This window comes from Sinohyriopsis cumingii, chromosome 14 (assembly GCF_028554795.1).
Source record: "Sinohyriopsis cumingii isolate HCF-2022 chromosome 14, ASM2855479v2, whole genome shotgun sequence".
NCBI classification, from domain to species: domain Eukaryota; kingdom Metazoa; phylum Mollusca; class Bivalvia; order Unionida; family Unionidae; genus Sinohyriopsis; species Sinohyriopsis cumingii.
Window position 1 is genome coordinate 83,623,465 of NC_142974.1, and position 26,721 is coordinate 83,650,185.

At 35.5% G+C, this 26,721-nt stretch overlaps 1 protein-coding gene across 1 annotated transcript; it reads left to right on the forward strand.

The window, feature by feature from the left end:
* On the forward strand, positions 1-26,602 carry LOC149784249 (death domain-containing protein 1-like). The gene is made up of 14 exons (XM_089932286.1): positions 1-402; positions 4,041-4,210; positions 8,926-9,242; positions 10,229-10,436; positions 11,076-11,213; positions 12,622-12,810; positions 16,672-16,825; positions 18,603-18,741; positions 20,083-20,389; positions 22,372-22,560; positions 23,498-23,552; positions 24,128-24,342; positions 24,704-24,788; positions 25,073-26,602. The coding sequence occupies exons 1-14, from the start codon at positions 132-134 to the stop codon at positions 25,369-25,371; spliced, it is 2,736 nt and encodes a 911-aa protein (XP_089788412.1). The 5' UTR covers positions 1-131; the 3' UTR covers positions 25,372-26,602.
* Positions 26,603-26,721: the final 119 nt, after the last annotated feature.

The window sequence follows — 26,721 nt, forward strand, 5'->3', positions numbered from 1 at the left end:
TACTACGGATATGGTAGATATTTGCAGGAATGGGTTATATATGTTATATATGTCAGCAGTAAGACTGACATGTCTAAAGTATGCAATCTAATCGAGACAAATAATAAGATATAGAAGGAACCTTGCTGAAGATGGAGGATATTGATGTATTGAATCGTATTGCCCAGGAAATTAAGACAATTGAGTCTTTACCACAACCTCCAGATGAATATGAGGAGATCAAAGAATTCGAACAAAATGCTGCGAATAAAATCACTCAAGCACTAGAAACTACCAACAAGATAGCTAGCTATGGAGATAACATTCTCACGCACTTAGAGGAATTCCGATTGAAACTGAACGAATCCACAGAGAGAACAAAAGCAAAAATGAGAGGAATACTTCATCGCGACAGTTGGCAAGGTAATGACAAATTATTTCACTTGTTGTTGTTGTTGATGTTGGGTTTAACACCATTTTTCAGCACACGATAGGCTATGCATGGCGGCCAGCATTAATGGTGGAGGAAGAACCCGGGAAAACCCCGGGAAGAACCACCGTCCCACGAGAAGCTACTGGCAAGCTTTCTCACATACCCACATTGGCCGAATCCTAGACTTGAACTCACGTAGACAGAGGTGATATGGCAGTGATCCGTAACGGAGAGCGCTTTTGACCACTCGGCCACTCGGGGCGCCTTATTTTACTTAAATGTAACTGTTCACAAAATTCATAAATGTTTGCCTCCTTTCGGACACAGCCAAAAAAATAATTATATGGAGTAGCGCTAGAAAAAGACGAATATATTACTCAACAGAAAATGCGTGCGCGCGCGCGCGTGTGTGTGTGTGTGTGTGATGTGGACTTTAAGCGCAGCATTAACAATTTTTAAATCATATCGCTACGACTTATGCAATGTGGCAGTTGATAGTGATGTCTAACACTGGGGAATTGCACCACAAATATACAGCATTATGTCACACCCAATCACATTATCCTGATACCAAGTCGATCAGTCCTAACACTAACCTATTGATGCTGTGCTCCTAGCGAGATAGATGTTAGTATAAGTCGTTGATATGACTCGGCCGAGGTTTGAACCTACGACCTGCAGTATTCGAGGAGGACGCTCTAACCACTACGACGCAACGGTCAAGATAATCGGAGAAAGATGAGGACGGAGCGAAGGCCCGTGACCATCAGAGTAGGCTGTAATATGGGAAGGGGTCTGAATGGCAGCTTATTGGCAATTGTCCTGGAGTAAAACATATTAACTTAGTACAGAAATAAATACATGCAACGGGACAAATGTGAATACTGACATAAGGACAGACAAATTAGGGTAGGATTTCAAACTAATTCAGCTACCCTTTAAACGGGTCTGTATAAGGCATTGAAACATAGCACCAAATGGATAATTACTGGTTAAGATAAACGAGCCGAAAGCGGAGCAAACGAAAAGCAGAGAGACGGAAGAATTGCCAAAAAGAAGTAAATTAAATGTGTAATTGTATTCTAAGCGTTATTAATGGGCTACCCGTTGATCACTGTTTATGTCAGTGGTATGTAATAATAAATTTTAAAGTTGAGAATCGTTTTATCCATGTTAACCTGTTGCAAAAAGTATGCTATGGCCGACAAATACCCACTGTCGGTTTCATGTTTATACGACAAATGGACACAGGTTGATGGAGGTGAACACGGTCAAGGTACAAAGTGTTCTTCAGAATTAGTACGCATATTAATTGTCACTCACGAGTGATTCATAAGGGTGAGTATTGTCTAGCCATTCCAAATGATGGCAAATGCGGATATGTAGTAGGTTGACAATGAGTCTCGTTTAACGGGCGTGCCAAAATAAAAGCAGTGGCGGAATAAAGTTAACAGTATAACAGATCAGATATGAATCTGAAATCTGATACCTGGTAAAATTAGCACATGCCACAATACATATCACAGACTATTCCATTCGCATATGTCATCGATAGTGTGCTGACATCTTTGCAAAGGGTATCAGGTGCCACGTATCCAATTGCTCGAGAGTGGAATAACCCGCAAATAAAATTATCTACATGATATAAATCCTTCCTCTTTTGTATTTTTTAAATTAATTTAATTGACTAATAAATGTACATAGTTTTATTCGAAATATTAATAGTTAACGTTGTTCATAATATATATTTTATATAGGTAGACGTTATAGCACTTATTTGAAGTCACTTTTAGACCACATTTAACTATAAATCATACTTATAAATCATATGCATGTGCCACTGAAGGAACTTCGTCATGTGAAAATTATTTTTATTAAGTTGGTCAAATATTTTCTCTCCATCTAAATTAGACAATATTAGTACCATCTGCACATATAATTTAAAAAATCAGATAAGTCATAGAAGGTCATCGATATACAAACATGTATATGCAGACATAACGACAGATATAATAAGTGGCACTCACCGACGTAGCAACCTCCCAAGCAACCTTTACAACTATTGAGTCTGCGGCAGGACCAGTAGGGACCGTATTCCCATAAAATGATTCTTTTTTTTTCCATCGGGAGAGGCCTTATAATTTTGGACGCCGACAGCTGGGGGAGGTGGCGCATAATTTTGTGCTCCATCACTGATCATACGATTCACTATTAAATTACTTTCCTCACTTTCTAATTAATATGTATCACAGAGCTGAAAATGATATGATTCCCATTGACAGTACTTGGTGACTGTGCCAGTTGCTAAGTCGCACTGTGGTATTCCATATTTATACTATTACGTTATTGTTAAGTCACGATGTTGTATTCCACATAAACATCACGTTATTGTTAAGTCACGCTGAGGTATTCCATATTAATTATTAATTAATATCAATTAATTATTCCATATTACATGTTGTTGTTTCGGGTGTAACGTTATTTCTCAATGCAAGGCGATTATATACATGACGGTCAGTATAAGTGGTGGAGAAGAACTTGAGAAAAACTCGGGTAAGGATCACCACCCCTCGGATCGCTACTGACAGTTTTCTCACATACCAACATTGGCGGATCCCAAGATTCGAACCCACACGGACAGAGGTGAGATGACAATGACATTGTTAATGTTGAGCTTTTTGGACCACTCGGCCACACCAGAGCCCTGTATTATATATTAATAATGTTACATTATTATTAATTCTAGCAGATATGCTATATTAATAATATTACGTTAATGTTATGCCATGCTGTGGCATTCCACATAAATAACATTACGTTATTGTGAAGTCACCTGATGGTATTCCATATTAATGAAATTGCGCTATTTTTAAATCACGTTGCAGTATTCCATACTAACAGCATTATGTTATTGTTAAGTCACTCTGTGGCATTCCACATTAATAACATTACGTCATCGTTAAAACAATGTGTGGTGTTACACGTTAATAACGTTACGTCACTGCTATGTCACTATGTGGTATTCCACATTCATAACATTACGTTAACGTTAAGTCACTGTGGTATTTTACATTAATAACATGATGTGGCATTCCACGTTAATAACACTAAATTATTGTTAAGTCACTCTATGGTATTTCACATTAATAACGTTACTTTATTGTTAAGTCACTCTCCGATATTCTACATTAATAACATTACGTCATCGTTAAATCACTATGTGGTGTTTCACGTTAAGAACGTTAAGTCATTAAAAGTCACTATGTGGTTTTCCACATTAATAACATTACGTCATTGTTAAGTCAGTCTGTGTTATTCAACGATAATAACATTACGTCATTGTTAAATTGCTATATGGTATTCTCTATTAATATATATGCAGAAAATGACTAGATAAAGACAGACTATAATCGGTTGTGTATGGCACGCAAAACATTGAATAGTTAGTCTCCGATTTGCCTTCGTATCGTGGGCTGTCTCATAGAGATCTTTCCGATTCATTGTTTATGGGCTGTGGTAGATATCGGTCTTTGCTGTTCTTTCCTTGTTGCTTAATCTACATAAGATAACGAATTACAAATGTACAAATAACTACATGCAACAAAATGGTTTGAATCTATATTCCTAGCGGGATCGTCTGATTCTGGCCGCGTGTTAGCAGTAAACAGCCTTCAGAATCTGCAGCAAATAGAAAGGAAGAAATTAAGGCTAGAAGAAGCCATTACACAGACGCAGGCTGTATGGGAAAAACTGCAAGACGGAAAGATATCAACTGTTCAAGATATCGAAGAATTAAAGGTAAGGTCACTAAATATATTTGTATTATACAGTGCTCCCTCACTACAAGGACTCTCTGAAATACGATTTCCCTATATATCGCGTTTGCCTACTACCTCCCCGCCCTCTTAGATCTTCAGAAGAAATATCCATACAAATATATGTAATATAACATGAAAGCTCTGTAGTAAAGAACGTTTTAATATTATACGGCAATACTGCATGAAATCTGAAGCTGATGGTTTCTTTTAGTCAATATATACGCATTTTTCTATTACCGTGTCCGTTCTGGTTCAGGAGTTAGCGTTCCGGACTCACGACAGAAATGATGTGGGCTCGAATTATAATGTCCGTTGTCAGCTATCGTGCTGTGTTCTTGGGCAATGAACTTCACTCATATCGCCTCGGCACTAAATAACCTGTTGTGCCGTAAAACCTGTTGTGTCGTAAATCAACAAACGAAACCAAAAGCAAACCGTATCCACAAGGCCGACCGGTGGGGGGGGGGGGGGCGGGGATATATCCCCGGGGGTTCGGGCCAATAAGGAAGGGAACCCGAGCTGAACAACACTTTTTAATTTTAAAAGAAAAAAATAATTTTGTTCGAAAAAGAACTAGGAGAGGCCTGAGTGTTTCTTACCCTAGGGCCCGTGATCGCTCTCTACGCCATGCGTATCAGTTCATACACAAATCTAGCTCGATCGTAAACAGCGTAGATCAGTATCTGATGTCGCATACAAATGCTCTTCGTTCTAATATTCCAGTGAATGTGTTACACTATGTTCTGTTGGCACATGATGCGGCGCTAGATCTGGATCAGCAATGGTCTAACGTTGATATCAATCATGCAGCAATGTGCGCTGTTTTTTCTTGGGGGGGGGGGTATTATTTTTTTTAATCAAACATCAACACTGGCCCCTGAAAAGAAACAAACACATATCAATATGAAGTACATGTAAACGAACACAGAGGTACAGCAAGGAAGTTAATGGAGTGTTGCGGCGATCAGATGAATAATTCACGAGTTATTTCCCTTTAACCGCATGTGAGTAAGACATTAAATGATTATTATGAAAGACGAGGTTAGTTTTAATGTAGTGTTGCTTCAAGTACTAATTGATGAATATTTTCATCATTCTTACAATATAAAACTTCTTAGTGAAATGTAATGCTCTTGGCCTATTCTTTTCCTTGCCAGTTTTCATATCATTTCATTTTATCATGTACAGGGTTTGAGTTTAGAAAACATCAATAACCCGTGAATGATATTTGTAATGTTCACTATATCGACATCTACTGCTTCGTTAATTGTCGGCTCTTTGTCAAATCATCTTGTCATGTATCCATTTCAATTCATCTGACGGTGAAACGGTATATCATATGCTGGACAAAACGTCGGATACAATGATGGACAGAAGGTATAGCATGTGCTGGACAAAACGTCGGATACAATGATGGACAGAACGGTATTGCATGTGCTGGACACAACGTCGTATACACTGCTAGACGGAACGGTATAGCATCTGCTGGACACAACGTCGTATACACTGCTAGACGGAACGGTATAGCATGTACTGGACACAACGTCGGAGACACTGCTAGACAGAACGGTATAGTATGTACTAGGTACAACGTCGGAGACACTGCTAGACAGAAAGGTATAACATGTACTGGACACAAAGCTGGATACACTGCTTGACATAATGATATAACATGTACTGAACACAACGTCGTATACACTGCTAGGGGAGGCATTTCAAAATATCTTATGATTTAGTTATTTGTACTTCTTGATACGCCGATAAGTATAACATCTCAGTGGTTATAGCTTCCGCCTATGATGCAGTAGGTCGCGGGTTCGAACCCGCCCGAGTAATACCACAGACTTTTAAAAATGGTACTTACAGCTGCTTCATTAGGCGCTCAGCATTGAGGGGTTAGTGTTAGGACTGGTCGGGCTTGTGTCAGGATGATGTTACTTGTAACAAGATAACCGGGTGGGATATTTCGGATTAACAACAGAACACGTTTTGACGACACATATATATGATTTAATGTGGCGATTTATATGAATAGTGGATTATGAAGATGTGTGCGTATTTATAATCCAAATATTGGATCTATTTAACATAAAAAACGCACAGTTTCAAAGATGGAAAAAATATACAAATAAATTTAGTTCAGTAACCCTAAAACATAGGATAAATGATTTCACAAATGATTCAATAATGGAAAGATGAATATAGTTCACTCAAATAGTAAACAATGTAAGTCTTTACGCATAGTAAAAAATGTATTCGCTCAGGTAGCGAAATTATGTCACTAAACAAGAACTGATATACAATCTATCCTTCCAGTCCTGAATAATACACTGGGTCTTACTAACCCACAATTAGCATACAGCTAAAAATACATGTGTGGAGATGCACTCCGTCACCCATGCACCATATCCGCTGCTCCTCCGAATCAATTTCACAACCAATATAGACTCCGGACCCTCGGAATACTATGACCACTTGAAACATTAGACCCTCCGGACACTTGAAATATATTAGACCCTCCGGACCCCCTGTCCTTTGACGGCTCTACAGCTGGGTCACCTTAGCCACTCTTGACATTCCGGATGCTAGACATTAGACGCTCCGGCACCTTAAACGCTCCGGACACACGGACGTTTCTACCCTCTGACAACACCGGACACCCCGGATATTCCTACCATCAAAACACTCACTCACTCAGCTGAAAATATACCCGATACAGTGTACTAAACTTGATACAGACATAACGTAAGGACGTTATACATGGTAAGTTAAAAAGATTATATTATAATGGCAATTACAAAACAGAGGTTCAATAGTAAACCTAACCCTGCTTGATAAGACAATAGTAAACAATTCTTTTAAAAAATGTAGCTTTACATTACCAATATAAGTCCTGCACTACGTCGCAACAAGAATAAAAAATGCACGCATTATGGTATGTAAAGAAAACTATAACAAACATGCAAAGGCAAATATGGTAATACACTAGTTATCACTTAAAACCCAAAACATTACCTACCCCTACAGCTGGAGTTGTGCGAAATCCTTTTAGCAGGCCGCTTGCTGACAAAACCATTAGTATTGTAAAGGTCCTTTACATGTAGTAACGTATTTATACCTTTAGAATTTTCGTTATTCTTTATCAAAGGCACCTTGCACGTGTGGCACAGGACGAATCGTACTCACGATTTCGAAATACATAGACCATATTATAATCACCCTCGGGTATCGTTGTACAGAGAAAAAGAAACGAAACCCGAGTACATGTATTTAATTAACAACCTTTACACCATTCCGTGACATTACTGATGCTACATGTCTGCGGCATGATGCTCTAGTCCTACATATCAGTATAAACTATATCACCTCAGACATCTAGGCTATTTGATTGACAGTATTGTTAAAGCTACGTTAGAAATCCAAATCACACACACAAATGCACACACAAGTATATGTACATGTATATTGCCTGCCTCTACTCAAGGGCTCCCTCATGATTTTTTGCATGCCGGGGTCAGTCAGTCAGAGATAGTTAGTTGCGTAGTTCCGTACGAAAGCGGTCTGAGAAAAAACAAATAGTTACTAAGCGTTTTGAACAGAATCATGTGACATATTTTCAGCTTAAATTGCATGATTAAACTTCTCCGGAAAAAAAGAACAAAAAGATATATATACATGTGTGTGTGTGTGTGTGAGAGAGAGAGAGAGAGAGAGAGAGAAATTTCCAGAGGGGTCACGTGACCCCCTTAACCTAAGGGCGCCCATGCCTCTACTGTTGAGAAGATTTTAGAATTAATGATACTTTTGTCATTTTTGATATTCTCTTTGTTATTTGTGATAGGACATATCCATTCCAACACAAGGTTTTGACAGTAAAACTATGTATTTTTGTAACATATGTAGGTACTGTTTTAAAATTGAATCGTTTGCTAAAATATAAAATTGCCATTTGATGATACGACTACGTTGTGAACTTGAAAACGCTAATTTTACTACGATACGTTGTCCTTCGTTGTAATCTAATGACGATAATACTGGAAGCAGAATATATTCGTGTTGATTTTCCTCGTAATTGAATAAACAGCATTTGTACATATTAACATTTAATTAGTTTAGTTTGCACCTTTTTCATGAGATATATACAGTCAGATGAGTACACTTATCAAGTTCCGACTTTCATGGCATACCACAATTTTTTTTAAATTTAAATTTGGACTCTTTTATAATTAGATCACTATTAGGAAATTTGGACTCTTTTATAATTAGATCACTATTAGGCACGTTGTATCCTTATTGGTCAAACGCGCACCTGCTTAGAAGATAAATTAACGGTAGATACATTATATGGTACTTTATATGGTAAAAGAAATTTGTCACATTTATTGCTCATACTATTATGCATTCAACATATATATATATATATATATATATATATATATATATATATATATATATATATATATATATATATATATTAGTTTTCTGTTCTTTTCACTTCTATTGTTGTATTTTACTTATTGTAATGAGGTTTAAAGCAATACTTTATTTATAATAACCACATAGTATATGCATTCAAATAATAATGGGCTAATTGATCATCAGTCCTGTACAGCGGCCAATGATGATGTGTAGGACATGCTTTTAGATCAGTGCTGTATATCGCAAAGGCACATTTACTGCTTCCTTTTTATGCAGGGTACCATCAACTTTTGGTTGGAAGAGAGGGAAGTGAGTTACAGGGTTGAGCAAGAGATTCTGGCAGAGGAGAAAAGGAAGAAAGAAGAGGAAGAAAAACGAAGAAAGGAGGAGGAAAGGATGCGAAAAGAGGCAGAAGAGGATAAGAGGAGAAAGCAAGAGGCTGAAATGATGAAAAGATTGCAAGAGGAAGAAATGAGAAAGAAAGAAGAGGAGGAGTCAAGAACACTCCAGGAAGAAAGGCGCCAAAAAGAAGAGCACAACATCGAAAATGATGAGATAAAAATGAAAGACCCTGCTAACTGGATAACCATCACGTAACTTTGTTTTATCTTTCCTATTCGTCTTTATTGACCGGACGATAATTAATTAGATGTGGCACGAGTGAATTAAACTTGTACAGCGTGGTCTTTCTCCTCAGTGTAGGTATTAATAATACCATAACCTAAACATCAAGAGGCAAAAACGTACAAAAATGTACTCTTTCTTGCTCGAGTCTAGAACAAATTAAGCTGCGGCCATCCCTCCCGTAACAAACTGCCAAAATCTCCCTTGTACAAATGGAACATGCCTATTCAACTTAAAATGTCTATACGGCTACGCAGTTACTGTTATCGTCAAAAAATATTGTTTTATATTTGATCTATTATTTAGCACTATCAGCTGACAAGCACGAACAATGCTGCATGTGTGGTTTTTTTGTCAGCAGAACACACTTTTCCTTATTGTGTGTGCAAATATCTCTAAATTAGGGAAACGAAATGATTTGATTATAGTAGCAAAACACAATCATTTGCATAGTTTTGTCACGTATAACTTGAGAGAAAACGATGTTAGTCATTTCGTTGTCAAGTATAATGTTGTTAACAATATCGCAATATCGCAATATTGTAGGCACTTTATGCTTGCAAGACAAGTTTTACACACATCCATCAAAATATATTACAATCACACAGAGCTCGCCAGGTATTTAAAATCCTATTCAGCGTTAGGTTTGTCGGGCAAGAAATATTGTTGATCAGAAACAGTTGAATTTCTTGTATGAAATGTGCAGAAATGCAACCAAACAGTGTGTGTGTGTGTGTGTGTGTGTGTGCGTGCCGAAATTGTAAGGTGTAAAATAATATTTGAAAATATTCTTTGTTTATCTTTTGTTCAACTTCTGTGCTCACTTTGTATGCCACTTTGTATGACTACTAAATTAATGAATTATTCCCTCCAAGGAGGATTCGACAGATAACACTGAATCATTCAATCAATCCCATATTGTTAAAATATAACTTGAATCTTTCTTTACCTACAGCTACAAGAGGTCGGGGGGAGATCAGGATAACTATCACCACGGCGTTTGTTGTCACATCTCGGTCTTTACAGGAACACTGTCTGAAAATGATATCGAGTGTACGGCTTTCGAGCAGTGGAAAGAAGGGGACGTATCCATTAATTTGGGAGATAAATTAGTTAGTTCCCTTATCCAAGTCGAGTTGAAGAGCGGCTACACAGATGTTCGGGTAGTAGTGGCAAACGTTTTTCTTCGTAGTAATAGTAGTAGTAGTAGTAGTATTGCGATAAAATAAGCATTAGCTGTAATATTAGCAGTGGGTGTATTAGTAATAGTAGTAGTAGTGTTAGTAGTGATAGCAGAAGTAATATCAGTGGTAGTAGTACCCGCAGCAGCAGTATTAATAATAATTATGAACCATGTGGAAGGAATAGCAGTAGGTGTGATGATGCAGATGGGTTAAGGTAGATTTGAAGAATAAAATAAAAAGAAAACGAAAAAGAATCGTATTCGTCGTTATAATGTCGTTCACACATGTATCATCAGCGTTATTCTGTATCTGAGTTGTCATCTCACCACTAGTTACCTTACTATATATATATATATATATATATATATATATATATATATATATATATATATATATATAACCTTTCTGGTGGTTTACTAATGTTAAACGTATTGAAAGTGATAAAGAAATTATCAAAAATCGCTATTCGAAGAGGTCGATTAGGGTATATACATATTTAATGAAAAATATTTGCTCGTTTGTATGTGTGTATTAGTTTGTTTGAATCTTCCAATATCAATTCATATTTAAAATTCCTACTGTAATCATTTATATATAAATTACACATATTATGTGCAGTTTCCAATCCGAGTGTACATTCCCCATTGCTCCGTGGCAGACACTCATAGCGATGAGGTGGTGATCAAAGCTTCAGTAGACGACAAAGCCTGGGAAGAACATCGTACTGTGCCCGCACCTGCCAATCATAGCATGCTGGTAACTTTTCAGAAAGAACATATCTTGTTTTGTCTCACCTCAGTGTATTGTTATAATTATCCCCCACCCCCGTTACGAGATTAAGAGCTAGCCATGGCGGCTAACACGTCAACTAATTAAACTGTCTGAGAAAACCACACTGAACACATATTTAAGTTGTCCTGTCAATATCTGTGGTGTGCGTTTTTACTTTTACTCTTATTTGTATTCATATATATGATTACGTAGAAGTGAACGAAACGGATGTGTGAATTTTGATGTGAATCAAGCGAGAATGCAACGTTCTCATGATGCAATGAGTCGTAATAAGGTTAGAAATATTCCCTTTGAAAAAAAAACCAATATGATGAGCATTAAAGACAAATAACAAGTTCTACAAAGCCAAGAACATACAAGAATGAACAGTAATATTAGTTCTAACTTATTGTTTAACAAAAATCTGACAAGAGAAATGTGATTCTTCGGCCAGGCATATTGATTCCGTCACTATCCTACGTCTCCGCTGTTTCGGCAACAAAACTCCACCGAAAGATTAAGACACTAATTTATGGACTATCAACAAACTTGTGGCTTTTATATTCCAAATTTCAGAAAGGTAAGATCATTAATTTCCTAAAACATTCATGAGAAATTCAAGCACGACACATGCATGGTTGAACATGGAAATAAGTAGGGCACAATACCCGCTAACATGCGAACTTCTCTCCACATAATGATGATGTCTCAGGGCTTATAGAACTGTTGATGTCTTTAGATGAATTCCTTGGCAAAGTCATTAATACTCATGAAAACAGCGTGGCATTACCAGAGCAAGGTTTTACACTCACATTTATTATAAAACACAGAGTGCAGATTAATAAGAGATGCAGACGGCTATCTAAACCATTGTGAGTGAGTGGCATACGTTCAGTGATAGATGAAAATAACGCAATCAAAAATACCAAAGTCTCGTCGGGGAAATATCATCTCACATCGCAACGTTTAGCATGGAAATAATCTCGACCCGGTAATTGGACAATGTTTGTGCATTCAAAACTCCACTCACAATACCATTAATGTGTTACAATATACTGAATCGCATTATGGTTTTCTGACTTGGTTTCATATTTTTACACTATCATTATTTCATTATTTTTATTGGAAAATGAATGCAGTTCTTAATAGTGCTAAGTATTCTGGTTTGTTGAGTTAGGGATTTCAATATATATATATATATATATATATATATATATATATATATATATATATATATATATATATATATACATACATACATACAACAATAAATCTCTGAACCTAAAATTACACGCTTACGGGACCATTCATACATCAATCCATGTATCTATCAACCTAAAGACTCACATAAAATAAAAATTATCAAACATTTTGCATTTTTGTGTGTTTTCAGAACTTTCCATTCGCCGGCATTGAGGTTAATAAATTTCGAACGATAAAAATGGTCGCCATCGCAAGAGTTCGATGTCAGGTGATTTTGGCCGGAGTACCTGGGTTCAGCTCACTGTCTCAGTATGACAAGAATATTAAGATTGTCGTACCGAAGGATGGCTTCTCCAAGCCGTCACGATTGATGTTAGGGGTAAATATATATTTTTGTTTGTGAAAGTGGTCAAGGTGGTTAATGAAAGTCAATGTTTTTTCTTTTATTTGCTTATTGTTGCAGTTTTTTCTTTATTGCTGTTGTCTTCTAAGCTAAAATCTACTAGCACCGCGCTCCGATTAAAATAATTCAGACCATCCCTCTGATGAACGTAGCCTAGGGTACGCTTACCTCAGTGAATGTATTACCACATTATGGTGTGATGTGATGTGATTTTGATTTTTAACGTAGCTTTAACAATTTTTCAGTCATATCGCTACGATGTCTGCAGTGTGGCAGTTTATAGTGATGTCTAGCACTGGGGCATCATGCCGCCGACATGTAGCATGATGTCCCACCCAGTCACATTATCCTGGCACCAGGCCGACCAGTCCTGACACTAACCTCTTAATGCTGAACGCCAAGAGAGGCAGCTGTTAGTACCATTTTTGTAAGTCTCTGGTATGACTCGGCCGGGTATCGAACCCACGACCGCCCGCATCCGAGGCGGACGCCCTAACCACGAAGCCACCGGAGCGGTCCCACATTATGGTAATATTATGTGTATTGATGCTTGATTTGAATGACTGTTTGACCATGATATTGTAAATTATGTTGTATTGTATTTGGCCAAACACAATTACTTAGCAAACGAACATAAAGCTGTTCAAAGCATGCAATGCTTTTTCTCAAAACCCTCATTACTGAAATTAAGGTAACATATGTTGATTAAGCTCTTTAGTCCCACATTTTTCAAAAGGTGATAAAATGTGTATGTACTGCTTACCATTGGCATTTCCGGTCCCAGCTTTAGAGAACACTTTGCATCTTGCGTTATGTTCTGTTATTTTTGTCAACCATATGCTACGATTTTCTTGGGGGGGGGGATTTTTTCCTTGATGGAAGATGACACTTTCAGCAGTATAAATTCTGTGTTTTGACTGGTGAAAGGAAAGGTAAAGGTGACATCATAAATACATTATTAGCATAAACAGACTGTCCAAACTATACACACACCGGAATGTTCACGGTAGTCTTATTAACTTAACACTTTCACCTTGCTAATGTTTCGTTGCTGAAGTTTCGTCTTTTAGTTTTATTAGAAAGTCTTCAGTGTACTGCATGCTGAAAATATTAAAATCTTACCCATGCAAGTGGGCATGATAAAGAATGTTAACCAGTGAGCATACAATATGTGCGAGATCCGAGGCTTGATGAATAACTTGTATAAATATTCGTGCTCAATTAGTCAATTGGTGGGTTTTTCCCTCGCCTGTTATATCCATTTTATTGGGTGAAATCACTGAAGCATGAATATTGGGCTTCACTTAGGTTAACATTATAACAATTATTCATTTGCATGGGTGTAGATATTAATACTCTACCGAAGAATCATAATTATTCGGCATTCACGAGGCAAAACCTCGTGTAGGATGCAATGGCTTTATCCATGGATGGACGTTTCCTATCTTACAAAGAAGCATAATGACGGATTAATTTCGTCTTTGAATGATATATTAGGGCCGAAGCTTATACAGTGTATTGTAAATAATGGTGTAAGTTTCAAACAGTAAGATACTTCCTTATTTTACACTAGAACGCCACAAGTTAAATTTACACTGGAATTATCGTCTTAACTCAGAGGTTTTTGTCGCTTTTGCCTGAAATGTGCGTAGGAAAGACATCGGGTCCAAAAGATAAGGTTTTTCACTCTGTATTTTGTAGTGCAGCTAGTACTTCGATTATTTGATATCATTTTAGAGCCATATTTGTCTGCTTTTTCAATACCACCCACGTTGCTGTATCTTAAATGACCTTGATGGTGCAGAGCTTGGAAGTAGGGTACAGCCTCATTACGCCTACAGATGGGATCGGGGCAGAGTCGGTTAAAAGCTTAAATGACGTAAAACACAACTTAACATTCAGAAGAACAGTGGTTGTTACGGCAGGTGTGCGATGAGTGAGTGATCTGTAAAGGCGTGAATCTTAGACCACTCGACGACGCATGAAACTGACAAAACGACAGACAAAAAGTAATGAAATAGACTTCGATCTCCTTTGATCTTGAATCGATGTCCACTTCAAAAATAATAAGGAGAAGATGGATTAAAAACAATAGATAACAGCATAGGCAATATCCTGTTGAAATTGGAATGAAGATGCTGAACATCTATATATATATATATATATATATATATATATATATATATATATATATATATATATATATATGTAACTAGGTAGATCAGTACAAACTGGCCTGATTGCGGACACTTAACTTTGACCACTGATACTATATGTGCGTAAATTTGTTGAAGTTATGGTTTATCTTTGCTAATGTGAACGAATGTTCACGTGAGGGTGGAAATAGTAAAGAGGATGATACTTTGTGTTCACTTTGCTGGAAGTAGAAAGTCAAAATAATCCTGAAGTGGGGTGAGGTTAAAGGTCAAGTATTACTATGATAGCGCTATTATGCATACACAGTTTTCTACAGTGGAAAAGACGACCGTATACACATAGGAATTTGAGAACGAGACATCTCAGTCAGTGATACCATAAAACGAATCTGCTTTTTATTTTGTTGCTATTTTTTGTAAATACGTGTAATGTGGCGTTCACCAGTTTCGTATTTTGCATAGGGTTAGAATTTTAACGTGAAATAATTTCTCCGGGTAGCCTCACAAGTTTGAATGGCTATTTAAAATGACCTTGTATATCTTAGGTATTGTTCAAAGAACCTGTAATTCCCTTTATTGTGGTGTAATATTGATGGATCTAATATGGTTTGTGGAGTATACAGGATGGCCTTACTTCAAATGTTTTTCACTTCATGACCTTCAGAGGCAAATTGTATAAATAAGAGCTGATAACGTTTTCCCTTTCCTACCTTAAATATTATCAGCATGTTTTTTAATGTTTTCTAATTTCATGGTGTTTGTTTATGTAATCATAGCATTATATGTATTTTTTATCTTATAGGTGTTTTCTAATGTTGTAAATCAATTACAGCTTCCAAAGATTAGGAGCTATACGAAGTCCACATTATTATTATTATTATTATTAGTATATGTTTGGCAATTCATTCATTGCTCTTTCAGAATCTAGTATTTTTAGGTCTGGCAAAGTTCATTTTTCCTATTTTAATAGCTGCTAAAGAGAGTGTACTCAAGATTAATTCAGGCTGGTTTGTTAAGCACAAGGCAGCAGTCATTTAGTTAGCTGTGTGCTGAAATCATGTATACTTTCTACAGGTACAATATACAATAACATTTCAGCCGCAATACATGAAAGCAGCATAGAGCTATACCACCATTCTCTCCGTTGTGCATGTTTACAAATGTAACCAACTTCACCTTACACCACAACTCCCTCAGACGTTCATAATATATGTAGAGTGTCTCTAAAAAAATTTCACAATTAATTAATTGTATATTAATACTCATATCAGGCACAATCCAGAGAAGAAATGATAGTAATATAGGCTTTTGTTAAAACAATTGTGATAGCGGTATCACGCGAATTTATTTTACGTAGAAAATGATAATTTTGAAAGGCCACCAATTATAACTCTGGTGCAGTATTTCTGTGCGATCACAAAGAGTATCTAACAAAACGCGAAGAATATGAAACTTTGAAACACGTGGGCATCCTCATAACTACGTGAAGAGTACGCTCTTAAAGTTTTCTTGGCAGTCCTTGTGGCAAATATAATGCGCAGATTGCACGACACAAGCCTTCCGGGAATGTTGTGCATGTTTGCCCCGATATCAATCAAAGAAAAATTACCAAAATCATCTGTCGCAATTAAGCCAAATAATCTTATACGCTTTAAATCTTACAATGTTTTCTTTTTTTAAGATTCGACATATTAGGGAGAGCACCATCAACTATGCCGTTCAGAATTATGACAACTGTCGTAATGTAATGTCACTGGGTCCACTTATCACCATATCGTGTCAATATCAATCTAGAAAGGACATTACCATTGACCTGATCAAGCGCAAACAAATTGGTAAGGTGTTTCACTTACTTTGATTTATTTTATATTTATCATCGGTAAAGTAATAAGGGAAATCGCATACGATTTGCGGGGTGACACTACTGATTTGGTATACGACATCGACTCAAAAGTTGAAAAATAAACCATTTTGTGCGTTAAATGGTCCAATATCGTATTAACGTAATTTCGTTTTAAAGCCAGCACAAACAGCGACAATGAGATGCTTCTTTCGAGATAATTTACCCAATCGAGTTAAAGGTCAAAGCTACATTAATATAAAACAGTGTTAATCAGGGTAAGTGCATGAAATGCCAATTTCTGCTGAAGCAATTTAAATTATGTCATATATATATATATATATATATATATATATATATATAACATTTGCATTGTGTGCTTGACTTTTGTCCATAATTGAGGATACAGTTTTGGTTTGTGTCAGCCTTTGTATGTATGTAACTTACAAATACATAGTTTACTGATATTTGAGATCAAAAGGTAGTTTTTATACAAAAACATAGAATGGTCTAGAAGAGAACATGTGAGCCACATCTTGGTCAGTTTACTGAATGTATGGTTTTTATATAAGGTTGAGATAAAGAAAATTGTTTTGATTCCCATTCAAAATTCAGTCTGCTGTATCGTTATTGTTGTGTTCAGATATAATTTGAGAAGAAGCATTTGGTTCTCCATTATTCATTGAAATTACAAACTGCATACTGCCATTCTTGACTAAATCGTTATTTTAGGGATTATTGTTAAACAATAATTCATTAATATTCTGAATTAGATCACTGACATGCATTAAGACTCATTTTTACATCAACCTATTCAAGACTCTTGGTATATCAGCACATTCAATATTGGAGTTCATTGGGAACACTATAATTTTGGTCTTGTGATAAAATTTAGGATATATAGTTTCATTCATAATAATATACGTTTTCTGAAATTTTGAATAGGAAACATAGACAGATACATTTATTTGTTGATCTTTCTGTTACTTATGTTATGACCATATAGTTGTAACAGTGAATGGAAAAGTATCTAAAAATAAAAAGAAAATTGCAGCAGATATTCTTGCCAATTAACCAATTTCGACTATTTCGTCTCTTTTTCTAAGTTCTCGAGGCTAAGACTAGCACCTTGCTCAATGATCTAATATTGATCTCATTCAAGCAGTCCTGAGTTAATTTTTACAAAACCAATACTTTCATTCGGAAGCACTCTTTTAGGAGGATGTACTAGCAGATTTGACTGAAGGCACCATGACCATTAGTGAAGCCGACGTACTGTAAATATAATGAGTGCACGTATGTGGCCAAAATTTCTTGGGAATCTACCTTAGCAAAGCCAACGTTATGAAGTTGTGAAATTGCAAATATTGTATAGCGCTAACTGCATAGGAAGTTTGATTTTGGCAGCGGCCGACCCTTTGTCGAACCAGCGCATGGATACAGATGTTGCTTGGTGAAACTTAACACCAAGCCTTAAAATGTGCAGATAGCAATTAGATTAGCGACGAGTGACAGCTGATTAACAACAGCTATGCTAATGATTCTTAGATTAAAATTTAGCAACACTCGTAGCAGGAATATGTGAATGAAGTCGTGTACATATACATTTTATATTGAGCATATGTCTGATTTTAGAACGATTGTCTCATACTGTATTGGATTATCTTAGGCCAGTAAGGTTTACATGGTGGAAGTCTTCATGCAAATAACATAGAGGCAAAAATGACTTTAAAAAACCTTATGAAGGTACATTTTTCGTCCCATTTTTTCAGAGAGAAAAGTGACAGACTCAGGGAAGTGGTTTTACGTCTTTAAAGCTAACGAAGAGCCGTGGCGGTTAGCTGACACGGAACACAATGACAAGAAGCTGGATGCTTCTATCAAACTACCCCGCCTTAAAGCTTCATACGTGTACGTTTTAGCCAACATTGTAATTTAGTCAGATCTCAAGTAATTTTTGATAGTAAAGTATAGGTCTTCAAAGGCTTCAGTAAATACGGTTTGCACAAAATTAACTTTTCAATATACTCATACAAAGAATGAACTATATTTGCCATCAGAATTGTATTTGGCTGGACAATACGCAACTAATCTTTAACTATGTGGTACCTAAAGCTAAATCTACATCATTTTGCGTGTCGTTGTCTATTACACGTATACATGAAACATTCTCAAAACATTAAACAGAAGCGTACAGCAGCAAGACTGAATGTATGGTACAGTACGAAATTCTGCTCTAGTTTTTTTATGTCTGACGATAAGCTGAAAGTACACAATTTGAACATTCAAATAAAACTAAGCCCGATTGGATTCACTACCACCTAAGACAACCCTTTGGAACACACATATGGATAATTCAATTGCCTTAAATGTAAATTTCATTTCTGCATAAATATAATCTGACTCAGTAAATGTTTTCAAAACATTTATGCTTTAGAAAACGATCTTGTTGCAGATACTCCTTAGCATTGTTTATTCGATGAATGTCTTTGCTGAACACATGAAAACGTTAATATTAACTGCTTATATCACTAACGTAGTATCAGTTATATCATCCGCAATTATATAACAAGTAGACAGAATTCATATCATCCCTTTTTCACATATGATAATATGATCGCTTGCATAATCTTAACTATATATTAGAGATAAATATTTGAAACAAGAATTTAGTCATTGGTTTATAAACAGGACATTATTTCATTTCTAATCGATACTAATTTACTAAATGAAGATTAATTCCAGGTCTTTGTGGCTGATGGAACTCCAATGGTCCATTTGACTATATAACATTACAATAAAAACATTTTGCGTGTTAAAGATTGTAATAGTATAGTACAAAATAAAAAGCCAAATAATGGAAGGAAGTAAAGAAAGAAAGAGAAAGTATTAGTTTTGAAACACACCTCATAGTATTAGAAGTAGATTACATTTTACCATCGTTTTTGTGCTACTAGAGCCTATATATTCCATCAAATGTACACATTGAATGCTTCAGCCCTTTTTTGTTGTTTATAACATATTTCATGACATCGTGTATCGATAGCCATTCCGCTTGAGGTTTATTTTTTTTGGTAGTTTATTTCTTTCGTTTTGTTTTTCGTTTCTTTTTGACCGGGTTGCTTTTATCTCAAAATTATTCAGCATGTTTAAACGTGCGATGAATGCATTACACGCAAGTGCATTTAACGTTTGTATGCTAGTGGTATTTAAATTGTAAAAGTATATTAATTTCACCCTAATGTTTTAAAGACTGATGGAGATAGAAGCTCGCCCTGGTACACACCAAGAGGAAATTTTAAAAGCGGCAGAAGAGTTGCACTACTACATCAATGGCTTTATTGTCCGTATGATAGCAAAGCAGAAGAAGACCGACCCATCCATGTTGACAGTACAGTGTGTTAGAAGAGATATTGTCTCCTCCCGCTTGGAAGAATTGGAGAAACAAGGTTACACACTTGGTCCAGATGTCTCAAAAGACTATCTAGTTATGGAGGATCAACGAATAAAACTTATGACCAAAGGCAATATCAAGATAGTAGGAGAGTCTCCAGACAAGGTTAACACCTTATCTTTCTCGTGTTCCACATTGTTTCCATTTATGCCCTATAATGATTTGATTAATTTTGTATTTATGTGTTTGTTTCTGAAATCTACTATAAACAAATCAACTCAACGATATAAATGTTTGCTTGTCAAAATAATTAAAACCATTCAAATTTAGGACCTGGCCTAAGTTTGAAGTTGGCGGCATTCCAGGCTTAGTTACGTCATCTTTATTATATGTCCTGTATGTAAAAGAGGTAGCGAAATGGTAAATAAATCAATATTTCTTTCAAACAGTGATTGATTGCAACATTTTATGCAAATTTTTCAAAATCCTGTACACAAATACAATCCGACCTGGATGCTGTTTATTTACCTAATACACCTGCTAAATTTTATATCATGATTGAGAAACTGTTTAGTAGAATTACTGGAGGCTGATGACGAATATGTAAAGAAAGACTCACTTATTACTAGTCCGAGAGGCAGCATGCAATTTTTATATTTCGTGCAAAATGCAGATGAAATTCTGTCTAAACAATTATAACAACACATGATGTGTGCCCGTATGATGCCAAGATTGCTTGATGAGGAACAAAAATGTTTAAAGTTAACGATCTTGTGGAAATTATTTTACCGGTTCATAATTTAAAGGATATAATTTCATAAAAGAGAACATTACATGAGAAGAAACTTGTATAGACTACTTTGACAGTAAGAAATAAAGCAGAGTATGGTAGCACAAATTATTGTCATTGTCTATAAAAGTATGTCATTCAAATTATTCTGTAAATGTTATGTGTGTTATGTTCCTCAAAGAGCAGGAACTAATTGATTTTGAACCACATTATAGCAGAGAACGGAGCAATGAATATACAATTATATGATACGGTAATCAGATATATGACTGTGCCACAGTAATTATATATAATAATATGCCTCAGTAATCAGATATAATAGTATGATCCAGTCATCAGATATAATAGTATGACCCAGTTATCATATACAATAATATGACACAGTAATCAGATATAATCATATGACCCAGTCATCAGATATAAGAGTATGACCCAATCGTCAGATATAATACTATGACACAGTAATCAGACATATTACGCCTTAGTTATCATATATAATATTGTACCACAGCAATGCGATATTATAATTTGCCATAATACTAAGATTTAATAGTATGACACAGAAATCAGATATAATACTATGCCACAGTATTTAGATATAATAATATGCTAGAGTAATCAAATATAATACTATGCCACATTAATCAGATATAAGAACAAGTCTCAGCAATCAAATATATAAGAGTTATCAGACATTAATTACTTGAGTTAATGTAATATCCGCGTCAACATATATTGATAGGTAGTTTCATTTTGCACCAGAATAATGACCCAACACACACATGCAAGTTCGTAATATATACGTAAAAGAATTAGGCTTGGAAACCTTAAATCACCCACCATACAGCCCATATATAATTCACTGAACCTTTGATATTTTCCATAAACTACGATTTCAGCAGACGATATTCTTATAATCATTTAGATTATCTCTATTAGATTAACAAACATATGTATTTGTTTTACTTGTTCACTGTTCATTTATCAAGTGGAACGTGTATGCTTTTATTTTCAAAGTCTACTGTACATTTGTCTATTAGAATGTGTCTGAAGATATAATGTTTCATGAAGTGGATGTGCATAAGTGTGTACATGTACTGTATCCATCTACTTCCTTTCTTTCTTTCCCTTTTCATTGATATGTATAATTGTTTATTTATATCTGTAATTAAATCATTCTGATAAATCAAATCAGTGTACGGTTGTTACGAACGTAATATCCACGCTAAATAATAAACTGCCTTTATATCACGAAGTAATTTGATTGACACAAACCGATTATAATTTTACTCGATTAAGCTTGCATCCACATAACAAATCGTGAATATGTTATGGTTTAACTAATATTTTCTTGCAGATCATGATTCCCATTTACTCCTACTTAGAGATGCCAAAAAGGATGTTACATTTACAAGTAGGAGATAAATTCAAACAGAAGGATCTCGAGGCTTACATAGGAAACCTACATTTTGACGTAGAGGAACACAAACTAGAAATTAGTCCATTACCTACAATGCGTGGAGTACTTGTTATTACTTTACCAAAGGTAGGTTCCTCTCTCTCTCTCTCTCTCTCGATTTTATTTTTTAAATTATAGCAAATTGCTGGTTCCGCTTACTTCTTTTTAAACGTTCAAGAACGTCTTCTACATGCCCCTGATACATTAAATATCAGGTTTGTGGAATCAAACTGCCTGACATGTGTGTCAGTTAAACAAAATATACAAAGGTTAATCTATCAATCTCTTTATTCCAAAAACATGAAGCAAACAAAGCGTCAAATGTGTTTTCAATGGCTTTGAATAGAACAAGTAAATGCAGATAAATTTCTGTATTCGGAAGTTTATTATTTCCTGATGATTTGGATTACGCAAATTAGAGATTATTGCACTATAACCTTTCTACGCAATGTATTCAAGAGATACAAAAATGTGTCCTAAACGAAAGGTATCATATTTTAATGTTATTAAAATGTTGCATGTATAATTAAGAAATTGGTTTATAAAATGCTATAGTTTATGTACATGTGTTGTCTAAATGGTTGTGACTAATTACTAGGAAAGAACGTATTATTTTTAAATGGTCAACTTTGTAACAAAATGCAAATTGGTAGACATACAGTGTCATGTTTGCATTAGTAAAAAAAGATTGATATTTCTACAAGGTAGTGTCTGTATTGCGAATGTAAATAATAATTCTACAGGGTCAGGTCTGTATTAGTAAGGAAATCGATACTTCTACAGGGTCATGTCTGTATTAGGAATGAAACGTATACTTCTACAGTATCTTGTTGACAACGATGGAAGATGTATCGACAAATATACATTGAACAGTTTGTGAAATTGTGTTATGGTGAACCCAGTGAAACAAAATAATTCAGAAGAGGCTTAGCATTTATAGCCGTATGAGGCGAACATTTGTATTCACTCGACATATAAGATAGGCCGGTTCAGTGTCAAATGATATGTTCCTATTTCATTTCAGGCACCTGGAGTTCGTCCAAGGACTGCAAAGGCTAGACTACAATCTCCATATTATTGTAAGAATACTTTCTAACCAGTTTCTTCTTGTACAAAATCTGTTAATATCAGTCAACGTGCTCTATCCAGTCATTGTCAATATTTATTTACGTTTCAGCGTGTTTAACTATGTGAACGTTTACTATAATTTTTTTTCAACCTTAGAAGTGGTAGAAGCATATTATTTCAAACATGTCCGTCCATGCGTCCGTTCGTTTGTCGCACATTGGATGTGTTTACGTGCACTGTTTTCCATACACGATTTCCCAGTTTTCATGCGACCATTGATTGTATGCTTTTCGATTTAAACAATAGTAATAACGAACAAATGTAATTAAAAATAGATGGATAGTGAGACTAAGAATTACAGAAAGGAGAAAATAAATTATTAAATGCACTATTGTAATTAAAAGGATAAATATCCTATAATATTTCTTACTTAGCTCGGGTGGTTCCATTCATTTTATGAGAATGATTTTAAAGGTTATTGGGAACCGGTATTTAACAGGTATATCTATTTCCTACTTTATACACATTCCGAGCAAAGACAATGATGATAATGATATTATTATTATTATTATTATTCCATGCACAGTCACAGCACTAACCAAGTTTCTGGCCATGAAACTAATACAACCTAAAGACGATAGCTGGCTACAGGTTTTATTTCGTCTTGCTCCCCAACGTGAGATGGACATGATCAGAAGGAGGGCTGCGACACAGTGTGAGCCTTCTAAGAATACAACTCGACAAATCTGTGAGATAATGCTTCAGGACTGGATGAAATCAAAACCAGTAAAGGATGACAAGGTTGGTTGTTTTATCTTTGTATTTTGTATGTATTATTTATCAGTGGTTCTTAAGCTTAAAAATAAACTAATCCATTTTGTTTGATACTTCCACGTGAATGGCCTGATACATTTATATTCAGTCATTTGTTTTTTTTCTGTCTCTTTGAATTCAATGCAAATATCTCAGTAAACAAAAAAAGATTTAGTGTGTTGCGTTTTCTTTACTATGCTTATTAATGTCAAATGAGCCGATACCATATATATATATATATATATATATATATATATATATATATATATATATATATATATATATATATATTTCTGCATACGACAATTAAGACTATAGCTGTGTTATTTTGGTGATATTTTCATTGCAGATACGTCCAGTCTTCAAGGCGCTGGAGGACTGTAAACGACACAGTCTTTTGGAGGAGAGCAAAAGGTTTCTTCACATCCACCAAAGTAAGTGTGGATTCAGCATAACATAATAATGCGTGTATTTACTTTGATAATTAATGTTTTACCCAGTAGATCTTTGATTGCACTGCGCACGGCATGCAGTTGTAATATTATTTGTAAAGGGTTTTGTGACATACTCGCATAACTTGCTTTATAGTAAATTCATCATTATAGAGTACATGAGTGGACACTCAGTATTTCAGTAGTGTAATACAAAACTAGTAGCATTGGTGCCAAATAGTAATCAGTAGTAGGACCACAGTATATATTTTATTTTACTCTTTCAGCCTTTCTGTCAGACTCCAGTATCGCTCATATGGCAAAACTCCTAGGTGCTAACTGGAAATCTGTGGCGCTAAAGTTGGGATTATCCAATGAAGACATCGAGGACTGCACGAGAACTGCTGCTGAAGACAACAAAGAGGAGGCTTTTGAACTGTTAAGAAGATGGCGCATCTCTGATCCAGTAATCTCCAGCGGCACGGATCTCTTTGCTGACTTGCTGGAACAATTGGAGTCCACAAGGCAGAACGACAGATTCGTAAGCTACATCAAGCAAATCCAGGACGAGATTAGTCCGCCATAGTTTTCGGACTTACATATTAACAAAATATTGGCGCTGGATGTTAAATAATGACAAAATTGTTAGTTTCATTTTCCAATGCTGTATGTCATCTATATTTCGCTTCTCTCATGCAATTCATTTTATGCATGCCCATTTGCATGTGACGCGTATGTAAAGTTCAAGCTTATTGCAACCACTCTAAACAGTAAACATATATTTACTGTATCTGAAACACTTGCATATGAAGTTTGGCATGTTCCTCACCCAGTTTAAACCCTAATGAAGTAAAATGTACTTATTCATGTGAATACTGGCTAGGAACGGTTTTTACTTGAAATATGAATGAAGTAGAAGCCTACAATAAATCAAAATAAATGGGATATGCGCCGAACTTGCTTAATGAACTACTCACAGACCTTTATCCCACACAGACATGCAATTTAATGGACCCTGTTTACATTCCCCATCAATATGTTTGTGTTTGTTAATTTTCTAATTACATTCCATTTCTAGTGACAAATTGCTATCACAATGAGGCGAAACATTTACGGGCATTATTTTGTGTATACGATACTAGTTTTATCTTTATTTTACATGTCAAAGATATATTGTATTTTTTCCGGTACTTAGCGAAGACCATATTTCCTATGTAGTTGTAAAGAAAGAATGTACATCTAGGGAAATGAAAGAGGATATCTACACCGTCTTTCATAGCAACTAGACTTGTCCGATTTCTTGATATATATTGGTATATAGATAGAAAAAGATAGAGCAGCCATTTAATGGCATGTCAACGATGATGGTTGGTACAGTCATTAGATCACACATTCAGCAATTACCTGCATACATGATATCTTTCATATCACACCTAACATGACTTATAATAAGTACGATCTGTAGTTGACTTAACTAGTTTGACTCGGCATAAAACCTACTCGTAAACTTTAATCTAAAATTGACAAAACCAGAAAACTCAGACAAAAGCAAAACATATGCGCGTGGAGTGTTCTACGTTATGCTATAGTTAATAATTTACGTGATGTGACATGACTAAAGTCACGATTTATTGCGTCCAATGATATATAAACTCAGGTAGAATAAGATTCCCTCTATTACGCATGAATATAACTTGTGATGGTGTGGACATATGCAAATGTACACATAAAACATCCCATTATTATTCACGTTATTAAAGTCCACCAGTACAATTTTAATTCTTACAGAATTTGCTTGACATTGTATGCACTGATTTGAACAAATCACACCCATTGTAAACTGGATGTACGAGAAATAATTTATGTTCTGTGTGAATCTCCCACTCTCTCTCTCCCTCTCTCGTTCTCTTTCTCAGTATTATACATCTGCACAGAA

What these genes read in the sequence shown, in the direction of transcription:
- LOC149784249 (XM_089932286.1), top strand. Translation starts at nt 132, where the DNA reads ATGGAGGATATTGATGTATTGAATCGTATTGCCCAGGAAATTAAGACA. An exon ending in CGTCACGATTGATGTTAGGG is followed by an intron (nt 12,811 to 16,671) that starts GTAAATATATAT and finishes TCTTTTTTTAAG; the next exon opens with ATTCGACATATTAGGGAGAG. An exon ending in GTTTCTTCACATCCACCAAA is followed by an intron (nt 24,789 to 25,072) that starts GTAAGTGTGGAT and finishes TTACTCTTTCAG; the next exon opens with CCTTTCTGTCAGACTCCAGT.